Source organism: Manis pentadactyla, chromosome 13, assembly GCF_030020395.1.
Source record: "Manis pentadactyla isolate mManPen7 chromosome 13, mManPen7.hap1, whole genome shotgun sequence".
NCBI classification, from domain to species: Eukaryota; Metazoa; Chordata; class Mammalia; order Pholidota; family Manidae; genus Manis; species Manis pentadactyla.
The window spans coordinates 93391789-93406238 of NC_080031.1; the positions used below are offsets into that span (position 1 = coordinate 93391789).

Here is a 14450-nt window from a genome sequence, read left to right on the forward strand (position 1 = left end):
GTGCAGGTTTAACGGTAGGTTAAGGGACAGCACACAGGCTCTCAATGTTTCCCCGAAAGGGGAGCAAAGCATTGGGGACATTTGCTGATAGGGGAAGCAAGGTTCAAAAACTGTGCTTAGTGATGTATGCACTGGGGCGTCCCCCAATATCCACATGTGGAAGCCCTATACCCAGTGTGACTGTACGGGGAGATGGGTCTTTAGGAGGCATTGAGGTTAAATGAGGTCATCAGGGTGGGCTTAGGTCTGGTGTCCTTATAAGAGGAAGAGACATGGAAAGTAAGAAAGTACCCTCTGCACACCAAGGAGAGAGGCCTCACCAGGAACTCACCCTGATCTTGGACTTCCAGCCTCCAGAAGTCTGAGTAATGGATGTCTGTTGTTTAAGCCCCCTGGTCTGTGGTATTCGTTATGCAGCCTGAGCTGACTTATACACTTAAGAAAACAGTAAGGAGGTTCCTCAAAAAATTAACATAGAATTACTATGTGACCCAGTGTGCATTTGGTCTTTGTCCCTGTCCCTGGCACAGAGCTCCTAAGATCCTTGGGCTTTCCTGTGATGAGAGCCATATATGTGTACAGGTGTCTTGATATTTATAACAAGCACCACCAGCCCTTCCCCAAGACATACGAGTTTATGTTAATGAGGTGATTTTGGAAAGACCCTAAGGATGGGGGCTGGTGGCCAGGTGGTTAGAGGGTCAGAATTTTCAGTCCCACCTCTGACCTCCAGGGAGGGGAGAGGGCTGGAGGTTGTCACACACCAATGGCCAATGATTTAATCAATCAGGCCTAGTAATGGAGCCTCCACAAACCCAGAAGGATGGCGTTTGGAGAGCTTCCTGGTTGGGGACCACATGGGCATTTGGGGACCGGGTGCCCCCAGAGAACGGGGAGCTCACCATCCCTTCCCACAGCTGTGCCCCATATGTGTCTCCCATGTGGCTGTTCCTAAGCCTCATCCTTTGATCCTGAACTGGTAATCTAGTGAACAACAGGGTTCTCATTAACCTAATAAGGAAGCTAGGTGAGCCACTGTCCTGGATTAATGGAACACGGGGAGGGATCGTGGGAACCTCTAGTCTCCAGCCGGTCAGGAAGCAGCTCCATGACAGCCTGGACTTGGGCTGGGCATCTGCAGTGGTGACAGTCCTGTGGGGCCGAGCCCCTCACTCAACCTTGGGCCCCATGTCATCCCTAGCAGGCAGGGTCAGAATGATGTAAATGCAGTACCCGCAGTTGTTGCCTGATGTGTATCCGCACCCCTAAGGAAAGAGCCCTCTGGTGCCAGGGCCCCGCGACCCCAAGGAGGGCGTCGGCCAGCCACAGGACACCGGGGTCCAGGGCATGCAGGGGATGGGGCGTGATCGGGGCTTGGGAGGACGAGCGCGAGGCAGAGCGGGCAAGTCCGGGGACTGCGTACCGCACCGCCGTGAAGCAAGGGAACTCCGCTCTAAGAGAGCGAACCTCGGAGGTGCGCGCACCTGCACCAGGAGCCAACGCGAGCGCCGCGGCGCGGACAGGTAGCCGGAGGTCCAGTCCCCGCGGCGCCCGCGCAGTCCACCCAGTCTCAGGGCCCGCCTCACCCCGCCTGGCACGTCAGTCTCAGCACACGCCCCCCCCGCCCCCCGGCACGTCAGTCCGCCCGCCGCCAGGGGCCGCAGTGTCTACAAGCCCGCCTGTCCCACCGCCCACAGTCCTCCCCACCCTCATTTCTCTCCGAGATGGTGGTTGCGGCATTACTACGGGGCGCGGCTCCGGGGAGCGGCGGCGTGACCTGGCGCTGGCGGCTGCATTTAGCCCCGAGGTACCGCCCGGCCCACGGCTCGGGCCGCCAGGGCGCCAACTCTGCGGACGGCCTGACCTGGGCCTGCTTTCCGCTGGGCGAGCGAGCCCTGGTGCGCGTGCGCGGGCCGGACTCGGCGCCCTTCCTCCTGGGGCTGCTGACCAATGAACTGCCGCTTCCGAGTCCTGCGGACGGTGTGGCCCCGCCCGCGGTGCGCGTGTGCTACGCTCACTTTCTTAATGTCCAGGGACGCACGCTCTACGACGTCATTCTCTACCGGTGAGAGCCGGCGGAGGAACTGGGAGTAGTCTGGAGAGGCGCTGGTCGTGGGGGGCGGGTAGGGCAAGGGGAGGGAACGGGGAAGGGGGTCATCCATGGGGCGGGGCTTGGGCGGGGACTGACGTGGTGGGAGGAGCCGGGGAGTAGGACCAGGAAGTTGGGGGAGAGCTGGGAGTTCCCTAGCGGAGGAATAGAGTAGCCAGCAGTATGGGAGCGGGAGGGACAAGGTATAGGGAGGCCAGCCCCCACGCAGGACCCCCAGGGGCGTGCACTGGTGCGGGCGGGGCACCTGCGGAGGGACCCTGGGGTGGGCGAGCACCCGAGGTTATGGGGTCGGCACCCAGGGCTGGGCACTTGGGGAGGGACACCTGGGGTGGGCACCCGAGGTTGTGACGTGGGCTCCCAGGACCCAGAACTCGGGGAAGAACACTTGGAGTGGGCACAGGGCCCGGCACCAGGAGGCCGACTACAGGCTGTCTCTGCGTGGCCGGCTGATGCTGCGATGTCCCGGTGCCCTCCCAAATCTACCCAATCCAGCGACACCGGGGCTCTGTTCTGTTTCGGTCGGTGTTGACGTCATTGTGACCGTGCGCGGTGGCTGGGCCATGCCTTCGGGACCGATTCCCCATGCCCTGGTGCAGGGTGCCTGGGCTCGTGTTCACCTACCTGCCTGAAGCCCCTATTTCCTATATCTGCTCCTGCTCCCTCGTGGAGGGTACACTTCCAGAACACCTTTGACCTGCTGCATCTCTGCAGATGGTTCTACCTGGCAGCTTGGGGGCCACCTAGCCCCAGGCCGAAAATATCACTACTTTTGAGGTCTCGACCTGATTGTGGTGCTGGCACTGGGGCTGTTTTTCCTTTGCAAGCCTTGGTCTTCATGCTGACGTCCTGGGGCTCAGATTGGCATCTTGTCTGGGTTGGTACCCAGTTGGTGCTGTGACTCAGGAACAGGCCCAGTTGGAGGATGGTCCTGGGCACATCCAACCTACTGCTTGCTTTGTGGAAATGCTGTCTCAGTCACCTAATTGCACTCTTGTGGCTACGCTGCCTTCAGACAGCAGGGGTGTCATGCCACTTGCTGTTCTGTTGCAGAGGGAAGTGAGTTCCCTGAGGTGACATCCCCTGACCTGGTCTCCCTCATGCAATTCCAAGCCAGCGTCCTAGTTCTTCTCTTTGGGGAGATGGCACCCCTGGGAGTCTGGCCCTGTGACCTCCCTTGCTTGCTCCCTGCCTTGTGTTTACTCCCTCTGTCTGGAATTTGACATTTTGGCCTCCCCACTTCTCATTTCCTACCTGTGAGCTCCTCAGAGCACCTGCTCTCATTTCCCCAGGCAGCACCTTCTCTCAGGTCCAACCTGGTTGTTTGGTCTCAAGTTGGACCTGGCCTTTGTGGAGCAGTGTTAGTTTAGAGCATAACTGAGGGGAAGATTATGTGCTACAACGTCCCCAGCTGTCCACACCCCCAGGCAGTGCTTCTGTTCCAGCTGGTAGGCCCAGAATCCACTGGACACGTTAGAGCTCGTCCCATGAGCTGTGGCCTGTGGTTTCAGTAAGTGTCCATTGCACTGTTTCACGGAATAGTGTTACTGCCCTGCACACTGAACACACCCTTGGTATCATCTGGTCCCCCTCCCTCCTGTATCCCTGACACCCTCCGTCTCTAGGGTCTTCACAGTCTCACTTTTGCCATAACATCATGGCTGGAATCCTACAGAGTGCACGTTTCTCTGATTGGCTGCTTGTGCTTGGGGTCGTGTAGTAGGATCCCTTGTCTTTTTACAGCTAAATTAGCTTGGTTCCTTAGTGGGGAAACGTCCCCTTGTCTGGATGTCCCAGTGTCTTTTCACCCACTTCCGGAGGATGTCTGGGCTGCTTCCAGGTGCTGGCAGTAGTGAGCAGAGCCACTGTAAGATGCATGCGGGTTTCCATGTGGGCCTGTCCCCTCCTCTGGGTGGGCACCAAGGAGTACAGCTGCCAGGTCATCTGGTGAAAGTGTGTTTGACTTTGTAAGAAGTGGCCAGTGGCGCTGCATCCCCACCAGCCAAGTGTGGGAGCCCCCTGCCCCAGTCAGGCAGCACAGTGACCATGTGGGATGTGGCCATTCTCCAGGTTGTGGTGTGTTTCCTGGTTTGATAGGCATCTCCCTGAGGACACAGGACAGGAGTGCTTTCCTTGTGCCTGCTGCCATCTGGAGGCCCTCTCAGGGAGGTATCAATTCAGGTTTTCAGCCAGGTTTTACTAGGGGCAGAGTTTAAGTGGTCTTGTGATTCTGAAGGGCGTCCTTTGTCAGGGTGACTCCAAGCTTGCCTCCCAGTCTGCGGCCTACATCTACTCCTCGAAGGCCTTTTCTTCTTGGACCGGGAATATTCCTGGGTCTCGGTCCTTGAAGTGGCTTTCCCTGTGGGGCCAGGCTCCCTCAAGGCTGTGTCTGTGCTCTCAGGGTGGCCTGTGGGGTTGGGACGGTTCCTCACCCCTTTGTGTGCATTCGGGCAGTACCTTCCTCTCCAGGTCCCAGTGCCCTGGTGTGGACCTCCCAGCCTCGCTGAGCCTGTGCGGGTGGCAGAAAACTGGCAGGAGGGCAGTGGGTCCTGGCTTGCATCTGCTCACCGTCTCCTGCTCCTTTGCAGACCCCCTGATCCCATGTGCCTACATGTCCCCCACCCTCAGGCCTGGCCTCCCTGCAGGCTGCCCCTTCCCTGCCTCCCTCAGTGTTTTAGCACTGCCTGCCTGATGCGATCTTCCTGGGGTAGTCCTGCAGCAGCCTGCAGCCCCGGTGGGCACCCCAGTGCTTGGCAGGGCATTCAGGGGCCTCAGACCCACCGGCCGCCTTGCACCAGCCATGTCTGGAGAGACCAGTTATGGAGTGAGGACACTGCTAACTGCGGGCAGCAGGTGCTGTGGGGAATCAACTCCTAGAGGGAGTGCTCCTGGCCAGGGCTTGGCTGGGTGGCCCATCTGGAGTTTCTACACAGCCTCCACCCTCGCAGGGTTGGCTGAGGGATCAGCCTGGGATTGTGCTGCCACCACATGCTGCATCCAGGTGCTACCTGCTGGCTGGGCAAGCCACAGCCACCTGCCACCTCCCTCTGCCTGTGGCCGTGTTGGGGATCCCCCAGGGACTCCGGGTCCAGCAAATAAAAATGCAAGATGCCCAGGTGAGCCTCAGTTGATGGTGGCTTTTTTGGGTAAGGACATCCTATGCAGAGTTATTGCTGTTTATCTGATAAAACTTCCAAGTTTTATTTGCTTTATCTGGCCACCGTGCCCCAGGCACAGGGTGAGGTCTGGGGCCCAATGTGGTTGCCTCAGGGCTGGGGTGGCAGCTCTGGCATGGAGTGGGCAGCCCCCAGGGAGCACGCCCTGAGAACTGCCTCCCCGTTGGCCTGATGGTTTGGGGGGAAGAGCCAGTGGGTGGTAGCTCTGGCTCAGACCTGCCTGGTGCAGGTCTCAGGACGTGCCTGAGCCCCAGCCTGGCTGCCTGCCTCAGCCACGATGACACAGGGCATCAGCTGGCCCAGCCCACTGGTTGACCCCTTCCAGGCCAGCACCTCTGACCTCGTTCTGCCTCTCACCTCTGGTCCCTATTGAAGGTTCGAGAAGCCAAGCCAACGTGCCATAAAATGCGGTAGGTATGACTGTGGCCTCCCCTTTGCCTGCTAGGCCTGCCCCAAGAGCAGCCCCTTTTTTCTGACTTTATGTGTAAATAACTAGATTTACAGGAAGCTGGGAAAATTCAGTCAGTCCAGGGTAACCACAAGTCTGGACTCGGGCTGCCCCTTGGGCCCTTGGTTCCTCCAGATCCTCGAGCTGGTGTGTGGGCAGGTCTGCGATGTGCTCCCGGAGTGGCCAATGTAACCTGTCACCGCAGGCCCCTCCTCCCACCTGCTTTCTCTGCCCTCGACCTGCCCACTTGTTGTCCCTTTGTGAAGTGGCAGGTCAGATGTGTATGCAGAGGTGTCTTTTGAGGTTGTGTCCCCTCACTTGATGCCCTCCAGTGCCGGCAACTAGCCTGATGACCTGGTCCTTTCCCTGTTCCGTGGAGGGTCGCACCTTGGTTGTTCTGGGTTTGGGCCATTGCGACTGAACAGCAGCCTCGTTCATGTGCAGGTTTCCGTGTGCATACGAGCCTTCCTCCAGGTCGTGCACAGGGGTGCAGCTCTGGGCCCTCGGTGGGCGGCTGCGTGTCCCGATTTAGAAGGACCACTTTCCAGGGAGTTTGTGCTGGTTACATCCCCTTCAGCCCTGCTGAACCCTCCTGCGTTGGCTTCTCCAGCCGCTCCAGTGGGCGAACAGCAGCCTCCCATGGTTTGTGCGGCTGCCTCCTGACAGACGATGGTGAAACTTTTCCTGCCCGCGACAGCTCTGAGGTCTTGTGGCTGTTTGGTGTCCTGTTTGAGCCCCATCTCTGTGACTGGTCTGTCCCCACCCTCTGTGGGCCTCTTGGCTGAGTTGTTGTTCCCCACACTGTTGTCCTGTTCTGTGGGCCCATGGCTGCATATGTGGGACCCGTGTAAGGACAGGCTGTGTGCTGTAGGGTAACTCTAGGGATTGCCCACCAAGAGAGCCTCTGGTTTTTTCCCCTGGGGATGACTGGTTCTCAAGGATGGCATGGACCCCCCTGCCTGGGAGGTGGTCAGGGGCATGGGCTGGTGCACTCTGGGAGGGGTCAGGGTACCAGCAGACTGTGGGTCCTTGATCAGTCCACATCTACATCAGGACCCCAGTATGTTCTGGTTGGGTCCTGGACGTTTCCGCCTTGCGCTGTGCTAGCCTCTTCTCTGTGCTCATCTGTTATTCCAGGTTATTCCAGGGGATGTGGACCAGCGTGGGTTAGGATGGTTCTGGGGCCCTGGTCTGTGTAGTACTCACCTTGGGGAGGCAGGCATAGGTAAGGTAGGAGTCACCCCCATCCCCCTTGGCAGAGGCGTCTGCTGTCTGCGGTTCTCCTGGCCCCTCCCTCAGCCTGGTATTAAGCCCTGGGGCTGGAGGAGGCCAGCCTGGTCTCCTGTGGCTTTGTTTTCCCATCTCACCTGGAGCACTGGACGACACCAGTTCCTACCTGCCCACCACCGGTTCCTACCTGCCCACCACAGCCTCTCCACTAAGTGGACTGTTCCTTCTCCTTTCTGCCCTTTTGGGGTGATGCTCCTGGCATGTGTGTGGCTCTGCCAGTGCCTGGGGGTTTGTCCTACAGTGGTCCTGGGGTTCCAGTGCAGTGCCCACAGAGTGCAGGTTCAGTGCCCAGAGGTCTAGGTTCTGGGGTTGCTGTGCCCCATGTGTGCCCCCCCCCACCTCCTCACACATCCACGCCTTCCCTTGCCCCTGCCGTGTGTGACCCCCTCCTGTTTGTGCACCATGCACCCCTCACCCTGTGCACCCTGTGCTCCTTTGCCTCTCCGTTCAACCCCCACACCCCCAGTACCCTCCTCCGCTAGCCTCCTCCTCTCTCCCTGCCTCTGTGCAAGCCCCTGCCTCCCCACCCAACCGTCTGCTCTCCTCATCTCCATGCATTTCCAATGCCCTGGTTGGCCCCCGCCTCTCCATGTCCTCTCACCCGCTACTCTCTGCACCCGTGTGCCACCCTCCTACCCCTCCTCTCCATGCACCCCCACACCCGCATAGGCCCCCATGTGCCCCACACCCACACAACCCCACGCCCCCTGTGTGCCTTCCTCTTTTCCAAGCCCCCCTCAGCCTCCCCCACCCCTGCCCCCTCGCCCTTCCTCTCCACTTCTGCTGCGCCTGTCCTTGTCTCTCGGTGCACCCATACAGCCCCGCCTTTTCCTTCAGGGTCCCCGCACCTTCCGACCAGGCACCCGCCTTCCTCCTGGAGTGTGACAGTGGTGTGCTGGGTGCACTGCAGAGCCACCTGGCGCTGTACAAAATCCGGCGGGAGGTCACAGTGGAGTCGCACCCTGAGCTGCGCGTGTGGGCTGTGCTGCCTGATGTACCGGAGGAGGCCAGTGGGGCTGCAGTGCTGCGGGAGCAGGTCCAGGGCACTGCCATCCTCACGCGCGACCCGCGGACTGCCCGCATGGGCTGGCGGCTCCTTGCCCAGGACGAGGGCCCTGCCCTGGTGCCCGGGGGCCGGCTTGGGGATGTCCGGGATTATCACCAGCACCGGTACCGACACGGTATGGGTGCAGGACTAGGCAGGGGGCAGGAGGGCGCCAGCGTAGAGCCCCAGGGAATCTCTGCTGTGGAGACAGGCGGGAGGGCGAGGGCAGGGCTCATCTGTTGTAGGAGTAGCATAGAAGGCCAGACCGAGGGCCTGCCTGGAGTCAGAGGACAGACATCGAGAGGAGTAGGGGCCCAGAGGAGGGGTGTCCCGGGAGGGGGTGTGGAGGAAGGGGATCCTGTAAGAGGGCCCGGCAGGGGGGGCCTGGTGGGAGGAGGGGACCACAGCAGGGGGTTCCTGTGAGAGGGGCCTGCAGAAGGGGGGATCTGGTGGGAGGGAGAGGGGTGCTACAGCCCTTATGTGTTTCCGCCTGTGTTCCCCTTCCCCCTTTCCCCCCTTCCCCCCCACATCCTGCCACCACAGGTGTTCCCGAGGGTGTCCGGGACCTACCACCGGGAGTAGCACTGCCCCTGGAGTCGAACCTGGCCTTCATGAACGGCGTCAGCTTCACCAAAGGCTGCTACATTGGCCAGGAGCTGACCGCGCGCACTCACCACATGGGTGTGGTGCGCAAGCGCCTTTTCCCGGTGAAGCTTGCTGGACTACTCCCTGCCCATAGCCTGGCCCCTGGCGCTGCAGTGTTCACGGAGTCAGGGCAGGCAGCTGGCAAGTACAGAGCGGGCCTTGGGGACGTGGGGTTGGCCCTGCTCCGCTCAGAGCAGGCCAGGGGCCCTCTCCACGTCAGAACCCCTGAGGGTGGCCGGGTGACCCTCACTGCATTTGTGCCGGATTGGTGGCCCATGACCACCAAGTAGCCCTGGGTGCCCCGCACCCACAGGCCGCAGAGCATCTAGGGTGCCCAGGAGGACCTCTGTTGAAAGGGGGCCCACTTGCCACTGTGCAGAGCCAAGCTCTGAGCAGGTTCTTGGATGAGGTCACAAACGTAGGCCTGAGGGTCGTTCGCCCACCATAAGGCCGGCCATCCCGGGCCTTGTCCTCGATCAGCCTACCGTGGCAGGCGGTCAGGAGGCTGCTCGGTCGGCAGGTGGGCAGGTGGGCTCCGGGAATGCCACCACTGGCCCTGCGGGGGGTGCCTCAGTGACATGAGCCTCACTCACCATCCTCCAGTGCTGCTGTGTGCTCCACGCGGGCTCCACAGCTTGGGCCCCACGGATCCCTTGTGAGTGTGGTGGGGAGAGGCAGGGCGGGTGCCCTGGACAGCGGCCCAGGGTGCGGACAGGGTCTTCTACTTGCTTTTTTGCTGCTGTTTCCAGAAGCAGCTACATCCTTACAGGAAGATGATACCTCACTCCCTCTAACTGCTGGCTTCTGTCTCCCTGCTGCATGGTGACTCTTGAGGGGACAGCTGTCCCCCTTGGTGCCCCAGTGCTATTAAAGTGTGAACCACAAGTGGCCCCGCAGAACTCTGCTTTCGTTTTGGGGGAAGCCCCTGGGATTGGTTTTGGGTAGACTAGTCACCTGGACAGGGTCTTCCTGGGAAGCCCAAGCCACCGATAAAGTATCTAGCAAAGTTCGCAGCTTGCTGGGTGGACAAGAAGGCAAGAGGCCGGGACAGTGGGCAGCTGTGGTCTATGGCCCAGGAAGAGGCAGCCAGGCCCACCCAGCTGGAATGGAGGGTACGTCCTAGGGCCACCAAGGCAGGTCCCCCTCCCAGAGACTGCAGGGATGCAGTGGGGAGAGGTGGGGAGCTGCAGGAGGGGTAGGGGTGGGCAGTGGCACAAAGAGGGACTGGAGTTGGTGGTGACATGGGGTGGCAGCCCCTGCAGAAGAGAAACAGCCAGATGAGTCTGACTACCCCACCCCCACCCAACCCAGAACTGAGGCAGGTGTTGCCTGGGGTGAACACCCGGTCAGGAATGAACAAAGGACTAGGGGCCCCATACCGATGGAGAAACCAGGGCCTCCAGCCTCAGCAGTCTGTGGTCTCCTGCCACAACTCCCGAGCTAAGGTGTTAACCCCTCGCTGTTGGCAGGGGAGGATGATCGAGGAGCAGACACCCACTGGTGGCCTCTCACACCCTGGGATGAATTAGTGGAAACCAACCTTACAGTGGCTCCTGCAGTAGGTGGGTGTGCTCCTGTGGCCAGTGTCCTGGCTTCGAGTTACAGGCCTGGGCTTCCGTGGACACCCAGAGTTGGCAGCGGTGTTCAAGGGGTGTCAGAGCCCACCAGTGTGAGTAGAGCCATGGGGTGGGGGCCATGAGTCCAGGAGCAAGCTAGCTAGACACCCCGGGTGGGCAGCTTCCTGGGGAGAGGCCACCTCACGGGCCATGCCTCCCATATGTGTCCTTATGGCCCAGGCAACCAGGACCTTGGAGTGTTTGGTTCAGACCCAAATGAAAATGCATTCCATGTTCTCCCTGATTTTGAACGGAAGCTGCCACATAACAGAAGTGCTTCCTTTGTAGGACAAACCAAGTTGGCCTAATAGACACACTGGTGCCCCCAGAAGTCTCCAGCTCTTTGCTGTAAGCAGGCCACCTGGTGCACATGACCCCCAGGGGACAGTCATAGTTAAAAAAAGAAGTAGCCTCAGGTGGTAGTGTTTCTAGGAGCTTGGCAAATATGGGTGTAAACTTTCTGCCTAAACTTCATCCTGCTCTGGCCTCACAGAGAAAAGTTAAAAGTATGTATCTGCTTTGTTAACTAAAAAAGCCCTAAAACACTCATTTAACACCCAAAGAAACAAGAGTCAGCAGAAAAGCAGAAGAATCAAACACAAGTTTTCAGATGTTGAAGTAACCAGACACATGAAATAAGTATATTGAATATATTTAAAAATATAAAATAAGGAATTTAAATAATAAGAAGCAAGAAACTCTAAAATGATCAGACAGGTTTGACAAAGAACCAAAGAGCCTCTAGAAATAAATATGCTTTTTAAAGGAGTCCAGGGACCAATTCCTGAGGACTTGGGAAGCATGTGATCTCTCGAAATGGTTCTGGAGAAAGCCTGGCAGGAAGGACCTCAGGGAAACCTGGAGGTGGTAGGAGGTGGTGAGTGTGGGATGGGTGTGGGTGGAGCCTCAGAAGGGGAGGGAAGAGCAATATTCTAGGGGAGGGCCAAGGACAGTACAGAGAAAAACAACTCATTGTCCAAGAATGAGGTAGAATGAGATAATTGCATCTGTGATGTGATTAATCATAAGAATTGTATATTTGATCTGTCCCCTCCCTAAGACTACTAGGGTTTCCTGTGATGAGAGCCACACAGGTGTCTTGATACTCCTGACAAGCTCCACCCCCACCCATCGGCCACACCTGAGTTCATGTTAATGAGGTGAACTTGGAAAGCCCCTAAGGATGGGGTAGGGGGGTGGCCTAGGGACCCTCTGGTGTTAGAGGGTTGGAACTTTCAGTCCCACCCCTGACTTCCAGGGAGAGGAGGGTGCTGGAGGTTGAGTCATTTGCTAATGGTCAGTGATTTAACCAATCAGGCCTACTAATGGAACCTCCACAAACCCAGAAGGACAGGGTTTAGAGAGCTTCCAGGCTGGGGACCATGTGGGTGTTGGGGGAAAGGGGTGCCCCCAGAGAGGGCACCCAGCTCTGTACCCCTTCCCATAGCTGGGTCTAGTGTGTGTCTCCCATGTGGTTGTTCCTGAGGCCCATCCTTTGATGATGAACTGGTGATCTAGTGAGCAACAGGGTTCTCATTAACCTAGTAAGGAAAGTGCTCTGTGAGCTGCTCTAGTGGATTAATGGAACCCAGGGAGGGGTTGTGGGAACCTCTGATCTCCAGCTGGTTGGGCAGCAGCACGGTGACATCCTGGACTTGGGCTGGGTGTCTGCAGTGGGGGCAGTCCCGTGGGGCTGATCCTGTCACCTGGGCACCATGCTGTCCTGGGCAGACAGGGTCAGAATTGTTACAGTTTGAGTTCTCCATTCTTGTCCCCACTGCAACAAAAATTGAAAGGCAGAGTGTGGATAAAATGAGAGTTCCTGTGGCCAGGATTCTCTCCTGGCTGTGGTTGACTAGCTCACTGCACACCTGTAGGCAATACATGACTGATGACTATAAAAAGAGCTCCGCCCAATACTCTGAGCACAACAGGGTGGTAGGGCTGCAAGGCTGCAGGACATCAGAGCAGAGGCTGGAGTGGTGGCATTGCCGAGGACCGAGGCCCAGAGGACGGCTGTGCGGTATGACTGTGCAGGCAGAGAGGCCCAGAGGATGGCTGTGTGGGACGGCTGTGTGGACGGAGGGCCCCAGAGGCAGAGACAGGCTTGCTGCATACAGACTCGCTCTGAGTGAATGGGATTCTAGTGACTGACCTGCCACCTGGAAATAAAGCTGGGTATAACCCTTTCACCACAAAGAGCGTTCTGCTGTCAATTTTCTTTGGTCAAATTGAATCCATAGCGAACTTTACCTGGGGCTGAAATCCATTGGCAAGACAACTGGTGAAAGTTGGCAGGGTTCACTGTTGACCAAGGACAAAGACAAGCTGCCTTTATGGGAGGGGTGCTTCAGTGGGCTGCCCCTGTGAATGGGAAGACAGTGGATCGTCCCCCACTGGGTATGTGGTCTGAGGTGGCTTGCCTCCTAGAGGACTGGGCCACCCCAGGACTGGAGGCAGTGGAGGTGACACCTGAGGCTGAAGGGGTGGCCCTTGGTATAGTAAGCAGATCCTTTGAGAAGCAGAGTGCCCGGGAGGTAGCAGGGACTGTGGGTTGGCTGCTTCTCACAGTATTAAAAAAGTCTACAGAGGAGACCCAAGAAATGGCGGCACGAGAACGCGAGCTACAAACCTCTGTGGATTCCCTGAGGAAGGAGATGGCTATGATGCGGGAGGAGGCAGCACGGGAGCGCCGGAGGCAAGGTGCCATTGGAGACGAGACGGCAGCACTGCCAGGCATTCTGAAGGAGGAAGAGGCCATCAAGGAAAAGGACAAACTCCTGAGGGAAGCACAGGCGGAGGTGGCATGAGAACATCATCTGCGAAGCATTGGACTGAAGGTAAGAGAGCTTCTGAAGGCTGAGCTGGCATTGCTGCGAGGCACTGTGGCAGAGGAGGCACTCGGGGGAGTGGAGAGAAAGGTGCCATCAGCCCCAGAAATGGAGGAGCTGGGAAAGGACAAAGGGGTGGTGCTGGAGGCACTGGCCCCTTGTGTATTGAAAGCACGCCCAGTGGTTGTAAAGAAAATAAAGACCCAGCAGCTGAAAGTTCCCCAAGAAGAGGAGCAGCCCCCTCCCCAGGTTGGGGAGCACTCTATGGTCCTCCCCTATACTCAGGCTGAGCCGGGGGCTGTGGGACTTAGGGGTGGATGGAATTGTTCTGTCGGGATCAGAGATGGGAAAGTTGTCTTCCCTGACAGTGCAGCCCGCCTTGAGGCAGCGATTACAAAATGCGAGGTGATACATACACTAGCTGAAGCAATGAGAACCCGGAAAGAAATAAGACCTGTTACTCACAGGAGGAATTTGGAGGGCCCCATGTGAGTTACAAGGACCCAGATGTGGGTTGATTTGATGCGGGCAGGAGTACATGGAAGGAAAGTAGACGGGAAGCCAAATAGGATCTTACTGGAGCTATGGCAACACCTGAAACCAGAGCAGTAGTTCCAGCCATTAAGACCAAAGAGGCAGAGGTCAGAGACAGAGCCATGAGTCCAGCCTGTGTGTCTGCAAGACTTTTTGCTGGAGAGGCTGGAGAACAATGTTCAAGCTTCCTTGCACAGGGACCATTGCAGAGACTAAGGGCATATAGATTGAGAGGAGAGAATCCTGGAGGGGTGGAGTGTGGATAAAATGAGAGTTCCTGTGGCCAGGATTCTCACCTGGCCGTGGTTGACTAGCTCACTGCACACCTGTGGGCAATACCTGGCTGTTGACTCTATAAAAAGAGCTTCGCCCAGTACTCTGGGCACAACACGGTGGCAGGGCTGCAAGGCTGCAGGAGAGCAGAACAGAGGCTGGAGTGGTGGCAGCGCCGAGGCCCGAGGCCCAGAGGCTGGCTGTGCGGGACGGCTGTGCAGAGAAGCCCAGAGGACGGCTGTGCGGACAGAGGGGCCCAGAGGCAGAGACTGGCTTGCTGCATACAGACTCGCTCTGAGTGAATGGGATTCTAGTGACTGACCTGCCACCTGGAAATAAAGCTGGGTATAACCCTTTCACCACAAAGAGCGTTCTGCTGTCAATTTTCTTTGGTCACATTGAATCTATAGCGAACTTTCCTGGAGCTGAAACCCATTGGCAAGACACAGAGACACAATAGCGAAGCAGAGGGAAAGTTTTATTTG

The 14450-nt window shown here is 58.0% G+C and overlaps 1 protein-coding gene and 1 long non-coding RNA gene across 7 annotated transcripts; one reads left to right on the forward strand and one right to left on the reverse strand.

The window, feature by feature from the left end:
- The first annotated feature begins 1655 nt into the window (after nucleotides 1-1655).
- Nucleotides 1656-9601, forward strand: IBA57 (iron-sulfur cluster assembly factor IBA57). Of its 6 annotated transcripts, none has more exons than XM_036927841.2 (5): nucleotides 1656-2065; nucleotides 5109-5223; nucleotides 5659-5693; nucleotides 7859-8202; nucleotides 8610-9601. In XM_036927841.2, the coding sequence occupies exons 1-5, from the start codon at nucleotides 1725-1727 to the stop codon at nucleotides 8999-9001; spliced, it is 1227 nt and encodes a 408-aa protein (XP_036783736.2). In that variant the 5' UTR covers nucleotides 1656-1724; the 3' UTR covers nucleotides 9002-9601. The 6 variants fall into 6 exon arrangements, with proteins under 6 accessions (XP_036783736.2, XP_036783737.2, XP_057346817.1 ...); XM_057490834.1 differs by lacking the exon at nucleotides 1656-2065 and adding an exon at nucleotides 2436-4960 and having other exon boundaries at nucleotides 5056-5223; XM_036927845.2 differs by lacking the exon at nucleotides 1656-2065 and having other exon boundaries at nucleotides 5078-5223; nucleotides 5609-5693.
- A 1362-nt stretch (nucleotides 9602-10963) lies between these two features.
- On the reverse strand, nucleotides 10964-13135 carry LOC130680398 (uncharacterized). Its single transcript, XR_008993393.1, has 2 exons — nucleotides 12581-13135; nucleotides 10964-11185 (listed from the first exon to the last, which is right to left on the reverse strand). It is a non-coding gene; the product is annotated as an uncharacterized LOC130680398 (long non-coding RNA).
- Between the last annotated feature and the right edge of the window lie 1315 nt (nucleotides 13136-14450).

Bases quoted from the DNA above. Each gene is read 5' to 3' on its own strand.
- IBA57 (XM_036927841.2), top strand. From the start codon at position 1,725: ATGGTGGTTGCGGCATTACTACGGGGCGCGGCTCCGGGGAGCGGCGGC. The intron at 2,066-5,108 runs GTGAGAGCCGGC...TGCTGCATCCAG, and splicing joins TACGACGTCATTCTCTACCG to GTGCTACCTGCTGGCTGGGC. The intron at 5,224-5,658 runs GTGAGCCTCAGT...TCCCTATTGAAG, and splicing joins TAAAAATGCAAGATGCCCAG to GTTCGAGAAGCCAAGCCAAC.